A 21,693-nucleotide genomic window follows, 5' to 3' on the forward strand; every position below is an offset into this window, starting at 1 on the left:
CCAGGGCAGCTCCTGCCTTTTTCAGATGCCCATTCACACTGTTGGACTCTGCCCGTGGCCCAGGGGCTGCATTTCCATTCATGCTACTTCTTTTCTCTGGTTCCAGGTTTGCTTGCGGAACAGACCCTTCCACTAGCTCCCTGTGTGAATCCGTTCTTTCTTTTTGCTGCCCTGGAGAGGGGGAAGGTCCCAGCAGAGGAGAGAAAATGAGGAGGGTCGGCAGCCTCTTCACTGGCTGTGTGCTGGTGCTTGCAGTGACTGAGGCCAAGCGTTTCTCCCAGCCAGGGTAAGCCTGAGGCCTGATCAGCCGCATGCAAAATCCTTGGGGGTTTCCTGCCAAAAGCCCTTCCTCCCACCCCTCAGGAAAAGTGCAAGGCAAATGTCTGCATTGCTGTGTATCTCTGTGCCCTCCCACTGAAATGAGCCTCTGCACATGCCCTGTTTTTTTCCATGGGGGAGCTTGCATAGGACAGGAAAGTAACCAGGAGTAGTTGCCCGTCGGTCAGATTTTGCAAATCAAGGCTGATGCTGCTCCCTCTCCCCCCCAGGTGCGCGCGTGTGTACACACACTTTTTGGATCCCTTCTACTTGAATCAAGAAAGCCAGAGTAGGCAGTGCATTATCTTCATAAAATATCTCAAAAGCCAAAATATTAGGATGCGTGCTTTCTAGAAAAGTGTTTTTTGCTTGCGTTTTCTTTTTTCTTAAATGAAATGTAACCATACAACAGAGTAAGCCAGATACAGCCAAAACCAACAACTGATGGACGCATTCCAGCCATAATTAAATCCATTGCTTTTGCATGCTTGATTTTGTCTGATTGAAGTCAGTGAGATCCACAAATGCTTCATATTGGCTAGATCGTCTCTTAGTAGCGATTATTTTTCGTTCTGACAAAAGTTAAAGCAAACTATGCAAATTCCAAGCAATAGATTGGCGTTTGCTCAGTAAATTCTGATGTTGGTTGCAGAAAGGTTTCGGTCTCTCCTTCCGGCTTTTAATCCCCCCCCCCCTTAAGGATGCCAAACTCATTTTTAAAAGTCCGGGCCAGATTCCACGCTGTGCCACTGGGCACATGTCCTGGCAGGCATCTCTCACTGTGGGACTTCTTTGCTGGTGCTTCTCCCCTTATGCCAGGACTGCTTGTTTGCAGGCGGCGAGTGTGCTCAGCAGCAGTGGAAAGCCGCACTGTGTCTTTCCTGGTGTCCCATGCGCATCCCGTCTATCAGCCCTACCTCACCGTGTGCCAGGAACAGAGGCTTTGCAGTACATACAGGTATGAAGCCATTCTCTTCCTGGTGACGCATGGTGTCTCTTCTCCCCATTACCATTCACTGATGCATGGGCCAGGAGGCTGAGTGCCACTCACTTCTGGGCAGGACTGAAGGGAAGTTCTTGTTGCAACCTGTCATCGAGTTCTGGGATTGAAGTGGTGATGGCAGCTTTCTTGACTATCTTTGAAGGGAGAAAAAGTGTTAGATAAGTCTGTGGAAGAGGACAGAGGCATGATTGTGGAAATGAGGCATGATTGCTAAGTTGAACCTCCCACCTACAGAGACAGTGAACCTGTTGAGTGCCAGCTGTGGGAGCTAATAAGCAGGGGGTAGCCTTCACCAGGATGCTGCTGAGTTCCTGGTCAACCCTTAGTAGGCTGTTGGCACAGAGTTAATGGTAAATGACAGCATTTCAGAGCCTGGAGCAGAAGCCTCGGCTCAGGGCCTTGGTGGGACAGTGTGAGGTGAGGGGGTGTGATTCAGGGTCCCTTGAAACACCACCCACCAGCCTGATTCCTCTCCATTTTTTCCATTGGTGATAATTTCCTCCCCCTTCCATTTCCCTCCACTATTGCTAATTTCCTGCCCTTCCATGCACACTCAGGTGCCTCCAGCCAGGACTGCAGGTATTTCTCCCAAGTGTACCAAAAGAAGGCAGGATGTCATAACAGGTGGACAATCCCTAGAATTCTGGCTTTTAATAAGCATATCTCTCACTCTACTGACTGCCAAGAGAGGCCTGAGCAACCTGCAGGCAGGGCCTGGCGAGATCTCGGGCCCCGAAGGGGTGAAGGCATCTGGTCCAGGGGTGCTGGGTGTGTCCGCTCGGCCTTGCTGCTTGTTGCCTCAGATTAGCAGAAGGTGGAATAATTATGATGCATGTGGGAAAATGTAGCCTAGTGCTTGATTTGCAGAATTCTCCAGTTGCAGCTCTTGGTACCAGATTTTTGCTCCCTGAGCTCAGAGTGCCCCCAGCCCTGGCCCAGGCCTGCCGCCTGCTTCGAGGCCTCCGGCCACCCTTGCTCCCAAACATTCCAGTTACAAAACTAGCCTCCACCTGAGACCCTGGAGAGCTGCTGCCAGTCTGAGAAGACAGCACTGGCGCTGATGGACCAGGGTGTGAGCACTTGCCCCGTGACAATCCCATAAACAACATTCACAGACAAATAGTCCAAAAGAGAGTTGATTTATTGGAAAATCTACAGGTTAACAGCAGCTGATATTCAAGATGGCACTAATGAGAACTAAAAGCATGGTACAGGGTATATATGAAATCAAAAGCATTGGATGCCATGAGAACCCCCCTCCCCTTGAGGTAAGATTCACACAGAGTCCAGAGTCAAAACACAAGTTGACAGTTGCTACAGTTGACCTTGCCCAGCACCTGCAGTAAGCATAAACATCTTCGGTCAGACCTCACCTGGCATTTCCTGTACAGGCTAGGCCCGACATTCTGCCCCCCCAAAGGCACCCCCTACCACTACTCGGGCGCTGGCTTGTGCGAGTAGGCAGCATGGAATTCACGGACCAGACGGGGGGCGGAGACATCACGTGAACACACCCACTCATCCTGAGCAGAACTGAAGTGCTTCCAACGAACCAGATATTGGAGGGATCCACAATGGATACACAAGTCCAATATTTTGGCAACCTCAAAATGCTCCTCCTCCCCCCCACCATCACAGGCACTTCGGGTGGTGATTCGGGATGCCACTCTGAGGAGGGAACATGCGGTTTTAACAGACTGACATGGAACACGGGATGGATTCTTTTTAATGACTTTGGGAGAGAGAGTTCCACAGTAACCGGGTTGATAACGCGGGAAATGGGGAATGGACCCACAAACTTGGCACTGAGTTTGCCACGCAGGCGGGTTGACCGTAGGTTCTTGGTGGACAGATAAACCGCATCTCCCACCCGTATTCTTTACCTGGCGACCGGTGCTTGTCAGCTTGAGCTTTATATTTGCGTTGGGCACGTTCCAGATTTTTTATTAACCATGACCAGGTTGTTTGAATCGTATGCACCCAGGTAGCCACATCTCCACCTCCCTCCTCCCCAAATAAGTCAACAGAGCCAATGGGGCTAAAGTCCTGTCCATACACAGCCCAAAAAGGGCTAAACCCAGTGGACTGGTGCACAGCATTATTGTAAGCATACTCAGCAAAAGGCAACAGTTCTACCCAATCATCTTGGTGGTAATTGACATAGCAACATAAGTAGCATTCCAACACAGCATTCACCCGTTCTGTTTGGCCGTCAGTTTGGGGATGGAAGGCGGTTGACAGTCCTTGTTCTACCAACTTTAAGAAAGCTCTCCAGAACTTAGCCACAAAACTACTTCCGCGGTCGCTGACCACCTTGCGCAGAAATCCATGTAGGCGGAAGACGTGCGTCACAAAAAGGTGGGCTAGTTTTGGGGCGGAAGGAATACCTGCGCAAGGTACCAGAGGCACCTGTTTCGAGAACAGGTCCGTGATTACCCAGAGTACAGTTTTTCCCTCGCTGAGGGGTAGATCGGTCATAAAGTCTATCTCGATTACCTCCCAGGGTCTAGTGGGGGTTTCCAAAGGCTGTAACAGTCCGGGCGGTTTGCCTTGGGGTCTTTTGGCAGCAGCACACACTGGGCAACTACAGATGAATGAATCCACATCAATCCACATGCCCGCCCACCAAAATTGCCTTCTCAACAGATGTAAGGTTTTTAGAAACCCAAAGTGTCCCGCAGTTTTGGCTCCATGGACCAGACGCAGAACCTACCTCCACAGTTCCTTAGGCACATACAACTTAGAGTCTTTAAACGAATATCCCCCGCGTTCAACCAGAGACGTTGGCAGGGTGTTTGCAGACAGTTCGGCTTGGCAACTGCAACGGAGGAATTCCTAAAGAACTTGGTCAGGCCCTCCATGTCTGGCGCAGAGGGCACTGCGTCAGCAGGCTGCAGCGCAGGACGAGACGTCAATGCCGAGGGGGGGGTTGGGTGGACAGCTGTCCTCCGGGACTGGCATCTTGGGACTGTGTGTGGGGTGGAACCAGAGCCAGCGAAGGAGGCGTAGATGGGCCGACCGACGGGGTCGGGCTTAGGACTCCCCCCCCCCCCCCGTGGAGACTGTGATGAGAGTCGGGTCTGCGACCAGGTTTGCACCGCTAAGGTGGGCAGTGAACTCCTCTGAGCTGGAGTGAAGATGGACTCTGTGGGGCGTTCAATTTTGGTAGGGTATTGGGGCAGTCGGGATAAAGCATCAGCCAGCAGGTTTTGCTTTCCTGGCACGTATTTTAATACAAAGCGGAATTGAGCAAAGAAGTCCGCCCATCGTACCTGTTTAGCGGACAGTTTGCGAGCCCCCGTTAACGCTTCCAGATTCCTGTGATCGCTCCACACTTCAAAAGGGACCTTAGAACCTTCTAAGAACTGTCTCCACACCGTGAAGGCATGCTTGACCGCGGCTGCCTCTTTTTCCCAGATCGGCCAATTGAGCTGAGACTGCGTGAACTTCTTCGAGAAGTAAGCGCACGGATGAAGGTGGCCATCCCCCCCTCGCTGTAGCAATGCACCCCCCATCGCTACGTCAGAAGCGTCTACCTGGACTATAAACATCTGTTCAGGATCAGGGTGTTTCAATACCGGTTTGGAGGTAAACAGTCGCTTGAGACTGTCGAAAGCAGTTTGGCATTGGGGGGGTCCAATTCACTTTAGCCGACGGTAGGACGGCAGCGCTCCCCTTTCCTTTAGTCTTAAGGAGGTCTGTAATGGGCAGAGCGACCTGAGCAGAGTTGGGGAGGAACCCCCTGTAGAAATTCACGAACCCGAGAAATCGTTGAACCTGTTTACGGGTTGAGGGTGGCTCCCAACTGGTTACAGCTTGTATCTTTTCTGGGTCCATCATTAGTCCTTGATGTGAAATTATATAACCCAGAAAAGTCAACTGTTTTTGGTGGAACTCACATTTGGATACTTTAGCATAGAGCTGATTGTCTCTAAGACTTTGCAATACTTCTCTAACCAGGGCAACGTGCTTTTCCACGGTCTTAGAGTAAATGAGTATGCCATCTAAGTAAACCACCACTCCTTTATACAACAAGTCATGTAGAATCTCGTTAATGAGTTGCATTAAGACCCCCGGAGCCCCCTTTAATCTGAAAGGCATCACCAAAAATTCAAACACCCCAAAACAATTGGAAAAGGCTGTGAGGGGTTTGTCCCCTTCTCTGATTCTATAATAGGCTTCGACCAGGTCCAATTTAGTAAAAATGCGTCCTTCTTTTAACTGTCCCAAGAGATCGGAGATTAGAGGAATGGGGTAGGCATTGGTTTGGGTGACCGCATTGAGTTTCCTAAAGTCAATGCACAAGCGCAAGTCACTGGTTTTTTTGTGTACGAAGAAAACGGGGGCTGAATACGGAGCAGTAGAGGTTCGGATAAAACCTCGAGCCAGATTCTTGTCTAAGAACTCACAGAGCACTGCTCTTTCAGAAGCGCTCATGGGATAAATCTTACTTTTCGGCAGTTTTCCCTCCCCTACCACCTCAATAGCACAGTCAGACCTGTGGTGGGGGGGTAGCACATCACACTTTTGTACGTTAAAGACATCCGCAAAATCCTGATTTTCAGCAGGTAGTTGGGATGGCCCGGGGACGTCTGAAACCAAGGCAGGGGTCAACGGAAGTACAGTTTTAACAGCTACTTCATACCAATGTTGTTCGCAACCAGGGCTGGAAAATGACAAAGTCTCGGCTCCCCAACCAATGGAGGTGCTGTGTCCCCTCAGCCAATTTATGTCCAACACCACAGCGTATCAAATATTGGGGGCTATAGTCGATTTGCTCCCAATGATGGCCTATGCCCATCGCTATACCCCGTGTGCAATCGTCAACCGGCCCACCTTTAAAGTCACTACCATCCATCTGGGCGAATTGAACAGGGTTCGGTAGAGGTACCACTTTCACCTTGAGTGCTTTGAAAGTGGCTTCATTGATCAAAGAGCGAGCACATCCCGAGTCTATGAGGGCTTTGACGTGTAATTGGGGCCCCTTTCTATAATGCTGCAAGACTACGACCACATATACAGTTTTCCCCACTTCACTCACCATTACAGGAGCCTTGGGTTTGGCAGAAACATCTGCAGAGGTCTGCCGGGCCGCTCCACTCACCGCAGACCCAGTCCGTTTTTTTGAAAGATCCAGGGGAGACTAGGTTTAAAGCCGCATTCCAGTGGCAGTCCTCATCTGACGATGCAGAACCTTCCCCTGTTGGGGCAATTGTAATCCGGGACCCCGATGGGTAAATTGTAATCCGGGACCCCGACAGGTCCGCTGGTGAGGTCTCGTGTTCCGGCTCTTCGAAGTGGAGGGCTGGGGGCGCTCTCTGTCCCAGTGCGGCACTATGATCCGTTGCGGCTCTTCTCCTCCGAGCGCGTCGTCTTCCCCGAGGTGTCCCCTCCGGGTGGGGAGCAGGAGTCGGTTGCTCCGAATGAAACGGGCAGGCCGCAGCAAAATGGCCCATGGCACTGCAAATGAGGCAGGCTCCCCTTTGAAAGCGCGACACTCGGTCTTGCGCAGGTGGAGCCGGTCTCCGCGGGGAAGGAGCTGCGACCCTTGGAGGGGTTTTCTGGTTTCCTCCCTCCTTGGCCCGATGTTGGGCCAGAGTGATGGACTGGCGGTGGCTTTCTACTTCTTCCGCCAGCAGGATCCATTCCTCTAGGGTGGCTGGATCCCGTTGCATATAAGCCCAGTTCAATATTTCGGGGTGTAAGGCTTCCCGGAAATAGTGCACCCGGGTAGCCTCAGTCCAATCCACAATCTTACTCGCAAGTCTCTGAAACTCATCAGCAAAATCTCTGACTGAAGAGGATCCTTGACGGAGCTGGAGGAGGGCGGCTTTGGCCGGAAGCACCGGCTGTCCAGGCAGCGGCTGGGCCGGGAGCACTGGAGGCACTTGTGGTTGTGTCGGAGGTGCCTGAGCCCTCTGTAGCCGGTCGTAGTCATGCATCAGTAAGTTCTCTTGTTGCAAGAACAACTCGATCTCCTTGGGTTGGTCCAACAGCGGTTGGACCCGGGCAGCTAGATCCGTTGAGGCAGAGCCAAACTCAGGGACCAGTAGTTTCTCGACGTCAGCCGCCGTTGTCGTAGCCGGCGGCAAGTCCAGGAGTACCATAACCATCCTGGCTGCCATATTCCGAGCTTCCCATTGGCACCAAACGGGATCGGGAACGGTTGACGGGACATTTCCCCCTACAGCTCCCGCCATAGTAAAAAAAAACTCAGGCCCCCGGAGTGGGGCCGCTGGCGTTTGTGGTGAGCTCCACCAACAAACGAATCAAGGTGGCTAGGTCCTCTTGTGCCAGCCGGACTTCTTCGAGCAAAGTGTCCAGATGCTGAAGGTCGTCCTGGGCAAGTGTGTCAGCGTCTGCAGACTTCCAGGGGGACGCCTCAGCCAGATGACGCCACTGGTCGCTCACAAAGCCAAGCAGCCGGGTGGCCTCCGCGTCAGTTCGCAGCGTTTCTTCCAAAACGTCCTGCAACAAAGCGGGGTCCTCGTCTCGCAGCTCACGTCGAGGAGACGAGCGTCCTGGGGAACCCTCCAGGGCTCCAGCCACGGTCTATGCGCTCGGGGAGTACGTCCTCTGCTCCACCCGAGGTCCCGGCGATCCCCTTAGGGCTCCAGCCAGACAGTCCACTCGGGGAGCACAGCTTATGCTCCAACCCGAGACCCAGGCGAACCCTCCAGGGCTCTAGCCCGGGATTAAAATCCAGGTAAAAAAGGTAAGGAGAGGATTAGTGCCATAATGTGAACGCTTGCCCCGTGACAATCCCATAAACAACATCCACAGACAAATAGTCCAAAAGAGAGTTGATTTATTGGAAAATCTACAGATTAACAGCAGCTGATATTCAAGATGGCACTAATGAGAACTAAGAGCATGGTACAGGGTATATATGAAATCAAAAGCATTGGATGCCATGAGAACCCCCCTCCCCTTGAGGTAAGATTTACACAGAGTCAAAATACAAGTTGACAGTTGCTACAGTTGACCTTGGCCAGCACCTGCAGTAAGCATAAACATCTTCGGTCAAACCTTGCCTGGCATTTCCTGTACAGGCTAGGCCTGACACAGGGTCTGAGTCAGGCCAGGGCTGGAGGCTTGTCTCGCTGGAGGACCGGGTCTTGCCTTCAGACGGTTCTTCCGCACCAGCCTGCCTTTCCCTCAGTGTTGCGTGACACCGCCGTCAGTGGAAGAGTTTGCCGCTTCTGTCCTGTGGAGCCTCCTTCAGTTCAGGAGTTGGAGGGGCTGCTTCGGTGGGGGGAGGTCTACACTGTCTCCTCCCCCTCTTCCTTCTTGGGACCTTTTTGGAATGGGGCGGTTGGCTCCCTGGGGTTGCAGCCCTGCATTCTGACTCTTTCTTTCCGGCTTTGTCTCTAGCACCACCTACAGGGTCTCCCACCGTCAGGCATATCGGATGGTTTCTCAGCTGGCACCCAGGTGCTGTCCTGGATGGAGACGGGAGAGTGGCCACGCCTGGCTTGGATGCAACACAGGTAAGCCTCTTCTGCCAAGAATCAGGACCCTTCTCTCTCCCAGGCAACCCAACGTCCAGCCACTCTCCAATATCTTTGATTAAAAAATGAAAGATGGAAACAAAGTTCTGAGCGTGGGTGGGCTTCTGTTGGAGCAGGAGAGGTACCACTTCCTGGGGCTGCCGCAGAGAGGTGACTCTCCAGGCTGGGGGCTTCTGGGCTGGCGCGAAGCACTCCTGGCCCCCAAGTGCTTCCGAGCTCATGAAGGGTGTCTTTCTTTCCTGCCAGAAAACAGTTTCTAAATAAAATCAACCACATCCACCACTTGACACAGAACACATAGCCCAAAAAGAACACCTTTTTTCTTGGCAGGTGGTCGGAAGGAGTCTGGTTAGCCACATGTGTCCGTCCCCCCCACCCCGCCGGCAGTCCAGCATCCTTGTTGGGGTGGGGAGGCTGCTCTGTCTGTCCTCTCCTCCCTTGCTTGCATGTGATGGGGTGGGGGTCTCCAGGGGAGCCTTCCCTGCAGTGTGGGGGTGAGAATCCCCTGTTCTGCTGGGGATTCTGGGGTGTGCTTTTGCCCCACTTGCTCCAGGTGGCTCACTTTTCCCCTCAGCACTTGTGGCAGCAAGATGGGCAGGCAGCCTCTGAAGCCAGCCATCTGTGTTGGCCTCAGCCACTTGGTGGCATTTGCAAGACGAGGCGCTTCTGGGGTGTGCCCTTCTGGGTGTGTCTTCCCTGACTTAACACAGGAAAGGATTTGCCTGCTTGTTTCTTCATGAGCATTTCTTCATGACCACTTTTCTCCAGCCCTTTCTCCAAAGGATGCAGAGTCGTGCCCTTGGTTCCTCCCCTCTCCCCTCACAACAACCCTGTGAAGTAGGATAGGCTGGGAGACAGTGACTGAGCTGAGGCCATTTGGAGAGATGCATGGCAGAACGGGGATTTGAAGCCAGATGTGAAGCTCTCAATGGCTACCCCACAGTCTCACTGCTTTCCCCAGAGACGGGAGCCCCTGCCTGTGTCTCTGGCTGTGCGTTCTAATATGCAGCCTTCTCTTCCAGCCATCTGCCAGCCGCCTTGCCAGAACGGAGGGAAGTGTTCATTCCCTAACAAATGTACCTGCCCTGCAGGGTGGACTGGAAGGTGCTGCCAGACAGGTAATGCTCACTGCCCGCCTTCTTTGCTGAGGCTTCTCCCTAATGGGAGGAGGCCCCCAAACGATTGCAGCTGCCTCCAAAAACATTTGCAGACTGTCCCAGTGGCTGGAACAGTTGAATACCAGTCTGGGAACTGGTAATTGCTTATTTGTTTGATGCCTTTCTGTCCAACAGCAGCCTCCAGGTGGCTCACAGTGATTGAGAACAGGCAATGCAGTGAAAGAGCTGTGGAGATGTGAGGGAGCAAGCTGGGGGGGGGTGTTAGTTGAGGGTGTGGGGAATCCTCATTTCTCCCTTGCCCTTGAACTGCAATGTTGAAGGCTCCTTTGGGAGAGGCCATGGTTCATACATTCAAAATTCCCATTGGGGCTGTCATTGGGAGGGAGAAGGAACATATAAGCTTGACCACATGGAGGTCTTGCTTGTGCAATGTCTGTCTTTCCAAAGCCGGGGGGTGGGGGGTGCAGATCATGTGCCACCTTCCATTCTGTGACAATGTCAGAAGAGAGGGAGGTTGGCGTGTGCTTGGCACTGGGGGTGGGGGGTGGCTGAGTTGCACCGCTCATGTGGGGGGGGGCAGGCTTGTTGGGGCTGGCTTCTGTGTCCCCTCATTTGCAGTGTTGGTTAGGGAGGTGTTGTGTGCCTCTTTCACACAGCCCTCTGCCAGCTCATGCGCTTGCAGAGTGATGTCGAATTCAGCGTTCAGCGCATGTCAGTTCCTTCTTTGAAAAGAAGTTTCAAGCTCTTGGTGGCTGTGGAAATGAGCTAGAAAACTGCTGGGCGATCCCTGTTCAAATCTCAGGATCAAGAGCAATTCTGAGAACACTTTCCTGGGAGTTGGCCTGGTTGAGTTGTCCTGAGTAGACCTGGCGGGGGTGGTTGGGGCCCTTTCCCCTCTCTTCCTTGACTAAGACAAGCATAATAAATATACGAGGCAGCTGCTTCAATTCTGACTTGCTGCGACAAAGTCCTTAAGGGCCTTCAGTGAAACTGCATGATAGCAAGGAAATGCGAAGGAAATCCAGTGATAGGCCAAACTTTTCCCTCTACCAAAAATCCCCAAAGGCCCCTCTTAAGGGCAAAGAATAGCTACACTTATGGTTGCTGCTCACTGAAGTGAGTAGTGGCTGCTTCGAAGCATACCTGCTTGCCTGAAACCTATAAGATCACAAATGTGTGTGTTGGGTGGGTGGGGGAGGGAAGGAGTTGAATGAAGCACCAGTCATTGTTGGGGGGGAGGGCCGGGAGGAGGGGAAGCCTCCTTACAGCCATCTGCTTGTTGCCAGGGAGGCACCCGTCCCGCAACACAACAGCCAGGAAGTAGGCCGAAGAGGGCCGGTAGCCATGGCACGATTTCCACTGTTAAGGACAAGCCGGGCTGTTTGCTAGCCTGGCCAAGAGTTGGACGTCTGGAAGGCAGCCGAGGGGGTGCTCCATATTGCAGGGGCACAACACAGCAGTCCCTGGTCAGCCAGCTTCAAGCAAGAGGGCCCTGCAGCCGCTACACAGCTACCAGGGCTGTCTGAGCCCCTGCAAATGCGAACAGGCAGAGGCCAGGTGGAACTGCTTACGCCCTCCTTTCCGGCATGAGCAGATCAGACCTGTAAGAGGTGTTCCGAAGGCTTGCGTCCTCGGTTGCCTCAACCCCGGTGGGTGCCTTTTCCTCCTGTGCTTGCAGATGTGGATGAGTGTGCTGGAGGAAGACACAGCTGCAGCCAGGCCTGCCTCAACGTGGCTGGGAGTTACAGCTGCAGCTGCCAGCAAGGACACAAGCTCCAGGCTGATGGGAAAACATGCCAGGCTCCAGCAGCACCCACTCATGTCCCTCGCACTGCTCGTCCGGGTAAGGTGAACATTGTCCAGGTTAACTCCCTAGGAAGTTGTGTGGTTTCAGCTGCATAAGATTAAGGGCAAGCGTCAGAATGCACACCAAAGAGAACAAGGTACCCAAAAGGTAAGGAATCAACATTAAATCATGGGCTAATGATACAAATGATTTTATGAATATATAGTAAATTTAATACAGACACAAAATTAATATAAACAACTGGTATGTATCCCTGTTCTAGCCTCTATGTATCTGTGCTGAATGTGCCAAATAAATATAAAAACACAAAATTACAACAGTGTGACTATATACCCAAACAATATCACAGCTCAAACCAAATGCGTTTCGGCTGTGAAGCCTTGTCTTCAGTGGTCCGAATAATACAATATGCCATTTTGGAAGTGCGTCAATGTATATATCTTGATGACTGAGTACTGTGGAAGGAATACTTCTGTAGGAGACTAAGATTATAAAGGCAACTCTGAATGAAATACGCATATAAACAAATTTTAGACTTTATAATTTACAATTGTCAGCTTACTCAGTCTAAGGATTGCAATTTTCTTATACAGATACATAGAGGCTAGAATAGGGCTACATACAAGTTGTTTATATTAATTTTGTGCTTGTATTAAATTTATTATATATTATTCACAAAATCACTTGTATCAATGTTAGCCCATGATTTCATGCTGATACCTTATCTTTTCAGTACCTTATTCTAGCTTTATAGGGTGAAGGTTTTTTCCCCTTTTTGTTGTTGCTGCACACCAAAGAGGACATTTTCTGACTCGGGAGAAACCCTCTCCTTGGAGCATCCTGTGGAAATTTTTTAGAGCAAGGATATGTCAGAGCTTTGTATGTTAGTGCCACACAGCAAGTCGGCGAGTGAGACGGGAGACGAGCTCCATCCTTGCTGTGGTAGACGCAGGAAGCTGCCTTGTCCTGCATCAGGCCCGTCTGTCAAGCTTAGCGTCGTCTGCTCTGACCTGCAGCTGCCCTTATGAGTGTTTCATGTTGCTTGTGTAAGGGTGGGAATTGAACCAGGGACCTCCTCCTGCATGCAAGGCAGGGGATCAGTTTGGGTCTTCCTTGAGGCTGGGAAGGGACTTTTTTTCCTCTGTGTGTCAGAGGAAGCCCAATTCCAAATACTCGTGGGCTTTCCATAGGACGACTTTACCCCTGTGCTGAAGATCTCGAATCTCCTCGAATGTCCTATTCAAACACACACACACTCTCCCCCCTCCCCCCGAGGTTTGGAGACCAAGCTAGTCTTGTCGGCCATAAGAGCTAGAAACAGGCTCTTGGATTTGGGATTCGTGGCATACCTGTTGCTTTGGAGATGCATCCTCCCCTCCTGAACCCAGTCTTTGAGGCATCTTTGAGGCATCCCGAGCTACTTGGCTGAGGCCTGTTGCTTGTTTTGCTGCCTGTTTGCACTTTCATCTCCTGGGAGGAACCAGAAGTCAAGAAGAGGAGCGCCAGGCTATGCTGACCACGGCCCATTATTACTTTTGGTACGCGCTGTGCCACTTCAAACTCGTACCGTGAGTAATAATGCGCGGAGGGCTGGCACCCACAGCTGGTGGAAGTAGCACGGCTGTCGTCTACAGAGCCTGCGGTGCGGAAAGGAGGACACCCCTTTTTCTGACTTGGATGGGCATCTTGCAAGAGAGCAATGATGGGGAGCCCCCTCATCCTCCTGAGAGAGCCCCTCCCTCTTCATTGAGGGATAATTCTGCCATAGCCACGGTGGGGGGGGGGCTCACTGTGGCAGAAGGGAGGAGATAACGGAGCCACCCCCTTTTGCTGGAAATTCCTGTGCTCACCCCCCCTCCACTCCTGAGGTTTGGGGGATCCCAGAAGTGGGGCTGGCAGTTTGCTGGGCATGGGAACGTGTGGCAGAGCCTGAGCTTCCCACCCTACACAAAACCAGGATCTGCAAGCAGCACGCTTGGGGGTGGGGTGTTCGTCAGGCCATAGTTTGGGACTGTACTGTCCTATTCTGCCCCTGTCACTCCCAGGGAACAATGGCCTTAGATGCCCCTTGGGCAGCACTGACACCAACTGACCCATTTCCCTTCAAGATCAACAAAGGTGTACTTTTGGGGCCCAGACTGATGGATTCTTCTTTACTTGCCTTTACCCTGTATAGCTGGAGCCAGTGACCTGACTGTGCAGGAGGACGTGAAGGAGCTGAGAACCAGAGTGCTGGCGTTGGAGGAAGTGAGTCCCTCTGGTTGCATGGAATGCTAAACCTGTGGATGGTGGTTGGTCCGTTTTGGGTGGCTGGCTGAGAAAAACGTCCTTGCCTCATGTCCTTAAAAGGGGCTTAGAGAGAAGCATAGCGAAGTTGTTCAGCATCGGTTAGCAATGAAGCCTCCATGCTCAGAGGCTGGGGCTGAACAGTGTGCCGGCTGTTGCCCCGGGCCAGGCATGGGAGCTTCTAGAGTCCTGTGGCTGGCTGTGCTCGCAAACAGGTTGGCTGGGCGAGCCCGATTCAGCAAGGCAACAAGTGTGTTGTGTGGTTGGCCATGGTGCTTTTCTCGGCTTCTCCTTGGTGGCACATGCCCAGACTGCAGTCCAGCCTCTCTTCTCCCTCCCCACAGAAGCTGCAGTTGGCTTTGGCCCCTTTCCTTAGCCTGGAGCCGCCAGGGCGGGAGACTGTCGTCGGGAACCCCCTCGGCCTCCTTCTGCATGTCTGGCAGCAGGTGGACAGGATTGACTCCCTCAGTGAGCAGATCTCTTTTCTGGAGGAGCAGCTGGAGACATGTAAGGGGGGGGGCGGTGTTCTGGTCCTCTGTTTTGCCTTTCATTATACAGTTCACCTCTCCCCACCAACAAATATCCCATTATCGCTCCAGTTGTGAACAGGCAATACACTTTTTTGCCCAAAGATGGTTTATTTTAATACCGTGTTTGAATACCACCTTTTCCCTTGTGGCTCAAGGTGGCTTACAATTCCAAACTTAGACATGTACAAAATACACCTCCCCAGAAAACACCTGCCTTGTAAATCCCATAATAGGCCCTCACAAATAAAACTGCTTACAGCATCTCCTAAAAACTTTAAAGACCCACACATACACTCTTTTTCTGAGGGATTCCTTGGGAGCCACTATGGCAAAAGAAACGGCTCTAGAAATGGGGCTACATAGGAACATGGAGGCAATGTAACTCCTGTGTAAATCCCCCCCCCCCATTATTCACCCAGGGAGAGTCAGCAGTGTCGTGGTGGGTGCAGGAGGCATAGCTCAGTTGCAGGAACAATGAGGGGTCCTGTCTAGAGCTCAGTGGTGGGCCCTGGGATGGTGCCCGACTGTATTATTGCCCACATACCCATGGGGAGGAAGGTGTCAAAGCGCCAGCGTTTCCTGGACTGAGTGTTGGTGATGAGGCGAAAAGGAACCCTTGTGGATTTTGACATTTGTCTCTCCATGCAGGTACCTGCCAGCCTGAACCCGGGGGCCAGAGAAGCAGGAAGAGGAACCCCCGCTTCTAACCTGGTCACCTCTCCTCTCTTTCCCCATGTTTAGAATGCATGGCTGCAGGGCATGGTCACAGAGACTGGTCCTGGGAACTGGATACCAGATCCAGTGAAGTGCACGCTGTAGGCTGTGGGCCTGTATTTGCAAGAGAATGGCAGCCTCTGCTGAAACGGACAGTAACCCTTTTTCCTCAAAAAAGCTGCTCACCTGTCTGGTTGCCGAAAGAAAATTCAACCATCCAGCCTCATGTGGTACGAGGGCATTTAGCACCCGTAAAACAAAAGCACTCCCCCTCCCCCGCCCCAAGGGATTTTTCATGTAAAAAGGAAAGGCATTTCTGTGGTATCAGCTTCATCTTTCTACTACTTAGGGCTCCCCAAAGACTCCTGGGAATTGTAGTTTGGTGAGGGTACTGAAATTTACAAATTGTTCCCCCTCCCTAATCAAAAAACAACTTTTTTGTTCAAAATAGAGACCACTTTAAGGGGAATACAGCCCTCAATGAGCCAGTGCCCCCATTGCACAAGGACCTGTATTGCATCTCCATTTGGTTGCAGAAGAAAGTTCCAATTCCTTTTTTGGGGAGGATACCTATTTCTTATGCAGTAGTAAAGGTCCTAGAATCATAGAGTTGGAAGGGGCCATACCCCATGCTCAATGCAGGATCAGCCTAGAGCTTCCCTGACAAGTGTTTGTCCAGCCGCTGGTTGGAGACCGCCAGAGAGGAGGAGCTCTCCACCTCCCTAGTCAGCTGATTCCACTGCTAAACTACTCCCACTGTAAAAATAATAATTCCTGATCTCCGGCAGTACCTTTCTGCCTGTAATTTATACCCATTCTTGCGAGTCCTATCCTCTGCTGCCCACAGGAACAGCTCCCTGCCCTCCTCTAAGTGACAGCCTTTCAAATATCTAGAGAGCAATCATGTCCCCCCTCAACCTCCACTTCTCCGGACTGTCTGTGTCATTGGTTCCCACGTGGACCTTCTCAAATGGGTACTGATCTGTAGGTTTGATCAGTTTTGGCATCTGGTCTGCAATATCTTTAATCTTTGCACCTGGCAAACAACACACCTCTCAGGCTAGGGGATCAGGCCTGGACACATGACACTCCCTACCCCTCTGCCTTCCACTGCCATTTCTTTCTACCCCATGCCCTCAGTCTGTCCTCCTTGTCCCTGTGGTTTTTCCTCCACCAGTGTTTCCATCTCTGTCTTCAATGCAAGGGCCTGGAATCGATTCCTGAGTTCCAGTGGCACCGAGCGCTGTCTCACTTGACGCCTTCAGGCTCATGCTTTAGCGCTCAAGAGGAGGCTTGTTAGGGCAGTCAACCACACTGTTGTCCCTTTGAATAGTCTCCCCATCTTTATGCAGGGCTCCGTGGCTTCTGTTAATGAAACCCTCCCCTTCCTTGATCTCATGAAGGGTAGTGATCCTTTCCTCCAGGCTCCGAACCTTCTTTTCTAAGAGCCCTATCAGCTTACACTTTTGACAAGTGAAGTCCACCTTGTCCTCAGGGTGGAAAACAAACATGTTGCACTTCCGGTAGGTGACTGGAAATGGTCCATGAGCATTCACCGTCATCTTCCGAGTGGATTCTTTCACTCTAGAATTTCCTTTGTGCACTGATGTATCTTACAAGCCTGACCAACATCACTCCAGCAGCTCCTTCTCCAAGCCCAGCTCCTGTGGTCTGCCTCTGGTGAGGATGAGCCTTGCAGTTCATGGCTCAACCAGCAGAGGGTGGGGCCAGCCGTCAGCCCCAGGCAAACAGACCCTTCCCAATCCCCAACACTCACCTTCCACACTCAGTGCTGCAGCAGCTGTCTGTCCTGCTCCTTCTCCTAGGCCAGCTGACTGTGGGTCTGTGCTGCCTGGCAGATAAGCTGCTGTGAGGAAGAACCCACTTTTGATGTCAGCAACATGAGCAATATGCAGCTTGCTTTATTCTGAGAGTAACACAAGGGCTGGATGCTTGGGCAAAGATCTTCTGATGTCCACCCAGCTCTTACAAAAATATCTGCTTGAAATGGTACAATTACTCACTTGTGGAGACTCTGTGCCAGTAACTGAGAGGGCCTGTGATGGTTTCTTCCCCTCTTAAAAATTATTACAATAAAAATAACATTTATGAAAATACATAGTTCACGTATCAATTGAGATGATAATAGAAGCAGCAAGCGCTCATGTGGGCGATTGTGAAATTCTGAACTGGTCCTGTGACATCTCATACACAATTTTAATTAGTTTCATTCCTGTGTAACAGCCACCTCCCCTGTTTCTGGACAGATCTCTTGAGAGGACAAATGGGGATAAAACTGAGCAAATGATGGGGGGCATCTAGGTGGCCACTGGGGAAAGGAGGCCAGTCCCTTAGGTTGAGAAGGAGTCGTATTTACCAAACCCAGGGAGTTTCTTCTGAACATTGTTCATATCGTGACGTCTTTCATGCAGGTAGTGCTTCAATTGTTGGGTGCTAAGGCAGGAAGTTTCAGTTGCAAGGAAGCAGCTCCAGAAAATGTGTGCGCTCTCTCTGTCAGCATGCACTTGCAAACAAACCCCAACCTCTCTCTCCCAGAATACTTACGTTTATTTATGGCTCTACTAACATGCTTTTCTTCAAAAAAGGACTGGCCATTGGTCACAGTGTTGAATGAAACCAAAGTGACACCGTCTCTTACACAGAAGACCAAAGGGCCTTGGAGTGTCCACTTGTGACAAGCCAGCTACCCAGGAGTGCCGCCTGGAGAGTCCCATTTTCTGTAATCTCCACAAGGCCAGTGGAGGGGGAGGCTGCCGATACCCTCAGGAAGGCCATTCTACCAGGCAGGGACCACATTGCGGAACGCAGGCAGACACAAGGGGCTGCCATTGGCCCCGATTCCCAAGGAATTTTTAGCAGACTTTGGTCAGCCAAGCACAAGAGTTTGTGCATGTGTGGTGGGGAGTGGTCCTGCCACCATGTAAGACCCCCCCCCCCGAAGGGCTACATGGGTTGTAAGCAGCACCTTGAACCTGCTGACAAACAGAAAACTAGCGACGTGCCTATAGTTGGACAGCAAGTAAGCAATGCTGCAGGGTCTGCATTGTCTTCAAAGGCAGGCCCATGTACAGGGCACTACAACAGTCTAGGCCAGTGGTTACCAAACTATGCTCCATGGAGCACTTGGTGTGCCGCGAAACATCTCCTATTGCTCCATGAAGAGATTGGAAAGAAAAATAAAATAAATGTGGCAAGATCTCAAAATTGTGAATTTTTGCGGCCATGAACTGTGTGTAGGTAAGGATCGAGTAGAAATTATTTCGCTCCTGCGGTGTGCTGTGAAGCAGTAACGATAAAGGGCTCGTCAGCGTTCACTGTTTGCTGCCTTGTCGCCCATAATATCAGCCCTATATAGGCACTAGGTGAAAACTTGTGCTCCGTGACGAATTTCTCTCCTGAAAAGTGCTCCATGACTCAAAAAATGTGGGACCCGCTGGCTCCTGGGCTTAAGGTGACCAACACTGATCAGCATGACCAGTTCAGTCAGGTCAAAGCAGGAGGCCCAACTTCTACAGCAGAGGGAAAGAGGTTTTTTGCAGGAGGCTGAGCCTCCAAAACTCATGGAAATAACACACAGGATCAGATGGCTCTGCTTAAATAATTTGCTTTATTCAATAAAAATACCCTGCCCCATTTTGCTCCACACACATTCTTTTTCTAAACAACAGCAGGCAGCAATTGATTTGGGTGGGTTGGGTGAGCAACCCAGAGGATTCCCCCCACCCACCCAAGGTGCCTTCAGAGACCTCGTATTACACCAGAGTAGTTCAGACGAATTCTTGCACAGAGGGTTTTACACCCCCTGCTCCATTCGCTCAAAGGAAACTGAGTTTTGGACTCTGCCTCCTTGCTTCCATGCCCCAGCAGGGACGGCATCAGGCATGTGCAAAGGCCCAGTCCTATCGTGGCTCTGGCTGCCTGGAGCTGCTCTTTCGTGCCAAAAAGGGCAGAGCAGCACCCAGGAAACTTCTCGGAGAGTGCATGGTGCCCCAGCCCCAGACACCAATGCAGCTTAAACCTGAGTAACATTTGGTCCCATGGAAGTGAAAAGGGCACAGCCCTTGGGAAAGAGGCGCCAGCAGTGCGGTGGGGGCACAAGTCCCTGCCCCAGCTGCTTTCTTCTGAGCCCCCACATGAAGCAAGTATTGAAATCCTCGCTGATTGGCTAAGACCTGAGCTCTGGCTGCCAGCCTCACCCACCGCCCCTCCTTGCTAAGGGCAGAGCCTTGAATACCTGGGTCAGCCTCCCTCTGGCGAGGGCCAAGGGCTGCTCCTTTCGGGGCCTGCTGCCGGCAGCAGCTCCGGGCCTCGTCTCCTTTATTATAGCAATACATTTACACAAAGCCCTTCCCAAGCAAAACAAATTGCAGCACAAAACTGACAGGGCACTTCAAGCACTTGCTGGGTTGCTAAGCCAAACACTCCTGTAATGGGGAATATGGGTGTGTCGTCGGCACCCTCTCCAGAAAGGTGTGCAGAGGAATGCTTGCACACAAGTCCCGGTCCGAGGGGCAGTGCAGACGACCAGCCCTTCCTTACTGTGGCTGAAATGGCTTTGCTTCTCAGGAGGATCCCTCTTCCTTTGCCCAGCTGCCCCCTGAAATCAAAACGGCACCACAAACCCTGCTGCCCAGAAGCAGCCAGGGGATGAGCAGGCAGAGCCAGGGCAGATGGCGGCCTTTTAAACCCCCTACTGGTCTGGGGGTACAAGGATTGCCGGCTCTCCTTCAGGGGAGGAAGGTGACACTTCTTCCCCGGTTGGGCACAAATTGGAGGGCAGGCCTTCCAGGACCCTTCCCAGACTGGCAGGCTTCCATGGCTCTAAAAATGCCTAAGCACCTTCAAATGCCACAAGCCCTTCGTCAGGGTTTCCATCCTCAATCTCAGCAAAGACACCAGCAGATGGTTCTCTTGCAGTGCATCAATCCCCTTGTGTTAGCAGGCGAAATACAGCGACGGGGCTTTGCTCAGGACTTTTGGCAAAGTGGTGGGTTTCCTGAGAACCCCAAGAGGTGTTCAAAGGGAGCCAGGCCAGCCAGCACTTCCCCTGGGCTTAAAGCCTACAGTTAACCTTGGCCTGCCCGCTGTGGACACAGTTGGAACGCTTGATCACACCTGCCGCCCTCTTTACTGGCCCGGCACAGGCTCAGGGCTACCCTTGTCAAGGGGGAGGGAAGCCCGTGCACGTGCCAGGTACACAGACCAACATGTGGTCCAGCACTTCCTCCTTCTGCTTTGGCAGTGGGAAACCCCAAGGGGCTCAGACGTACCTCTGGAAACACAGCAACCATTTCCAGGGTAAGAATGGCCAGACTCAAAGAATCCCGGTTTGCTGGAAATTATGACTGCATATTTAGAGAGCCCTTTGACAAGCAGAAGAAAGGGGGAGACCCCAAGCACTCCCCCCCATCTTAGAAACATTAAAAAACAAGGGAACGTCCACAGTTAAGTCACACTACCAAACTGTTTCACCATACCCCATCATTACAGTAATGTGTTTTTATGTTGCAAAATGGGTGTTTGACAAAAGACGAAGGGGCACGAAGGGGAACCCTACGTATTGCTCTCTCCAGCACAAGCCCATTGCAATGAATGGAAACTGGACAAGAGCTTTGTGTTTCAACGGGGGACTTCCTATGGGATTGTGCCCTTGGGCCGTAGCCCTAAAATCAATGTCTTTCAAAAAGATAATCCCACTATATCCAACGGGGTTACTCAAGGAATAATTACAGAATTGAACTCCCCAACAATTGGGGGGGGGGGAAAGCTACCTAAAGCAAACCCATTTTGCCTACTTGAACTAAAAGCCAGAGCCTTGTGTACAGAAAACATGAGGCAACCGGGGTCGCACTGCCTGTGCAGCCAGAAGGCAATTCCCATATCCTTGTGAGTGCCCCAAAATCTAAGGGGGTAGACAGCTCTAGGCCACAAACACGGAGTGGAGTTCACGAGGTTCCAATTTTAATGACTTTTCTTACACATTTATGCCAAAGTAGCAGAAACCATTAATTTGTGACGATGGTTTTGGAGAGAGCTGGCCCTTGGTTTCACTTCACCAACCTGAACACTTCTTTCCTTCCCTTTTGAGAGAGCCACTTGGCCTCTGAGCAACAGCAGGGCTTTCAAACTGACATTGGATGGCAGGGAGCGGATCTTAAGAAAGCTTCCCTGCCCTTGGCGAGCTCTGCCCTCTTTTCATAGAGCACGTCTTCTGGCTACCAATGGCAGTGCTTTGTGCAAGTGCCATATTACCCACCACCACCACCGTTGTGAAGTTTGTGGCATGTTCTTGGTCAGCCAAAGAGACCTGGGGCTTCCCCAAAAAGGGCAAAGTGGAATCCTTTACAAGCTCTCTCCCCCCCCCCCGTGTCTCCCCCCCCTTCTC

At 51.7% G+C, this 21,693-nt stretch overlaps 1 protein-coding gene across 1 annotated transcript; it reads left to right on the top strand.

Annotated features, from left to right (window-relative positions):
- Positions 1-206: 206 nt before the first annotated feature.
- EGFL7 (EGF like domain multiple 7) lies at positions 207-15,314 on the top strand. Its single transcript, XM_056860205.1, has 7 exons — positions 207-286; positions 1,154-1,276; positions 8,696-8,811; positions 9,855-9,950; positions 11,629-11,793; positions 13,934-14,004; positions 15,222-15,314. The coding sequence occupies exons 1-7, from the start codon at positions 207-209 to the stop codon at positions 15,312-15,314; spliced, it is 744 nt and encodes a 247-aa protein (XP_056716183.1).
- The last annotated feature ends 6,379 nt before the right edge of the window (positions 15,315-21,693 follow it).

This window comes from Euleptes europaea, chromosome 14, assembly GCF_029931775.1.
Source record: "Euleptes europaea isolate rEulEur1 chromosome 14, rEulEur1.hap1, whole genome shotgun sequence".
In the NCBI taxonomy this organism is placed as follows: domain Eukaryota; kingdom Metazoa; phylum Chordata; class Lepidosauria; order Squamata; family Sphaerodactylidae; genus Euleptes; species Euleptes europaea.

Coding starts and splice junctions, on each gene's coding strand:
- EGFL7 (XM_056860205.1), top strand. CDS start 207: ATGAGGAGGGTCGGCAGCCTCTTCACTGGCTGTGTGCTGGTGCTTGCA. Junction 9,951..11,628: donor TGGAAGGTGCTGCCAGACAG/GTAATGCTCACT, acceptor CTGTGCTTGCAG/ATGTGGATGAGTGTGCTGGA. Junction 11,794..13,933: donor CCCTCGCACTGCTCGTCCGG/GTAAGGTGAACA, acceptor TACCCTGTATAG/CTGGAGCCAGTGACCTGACT.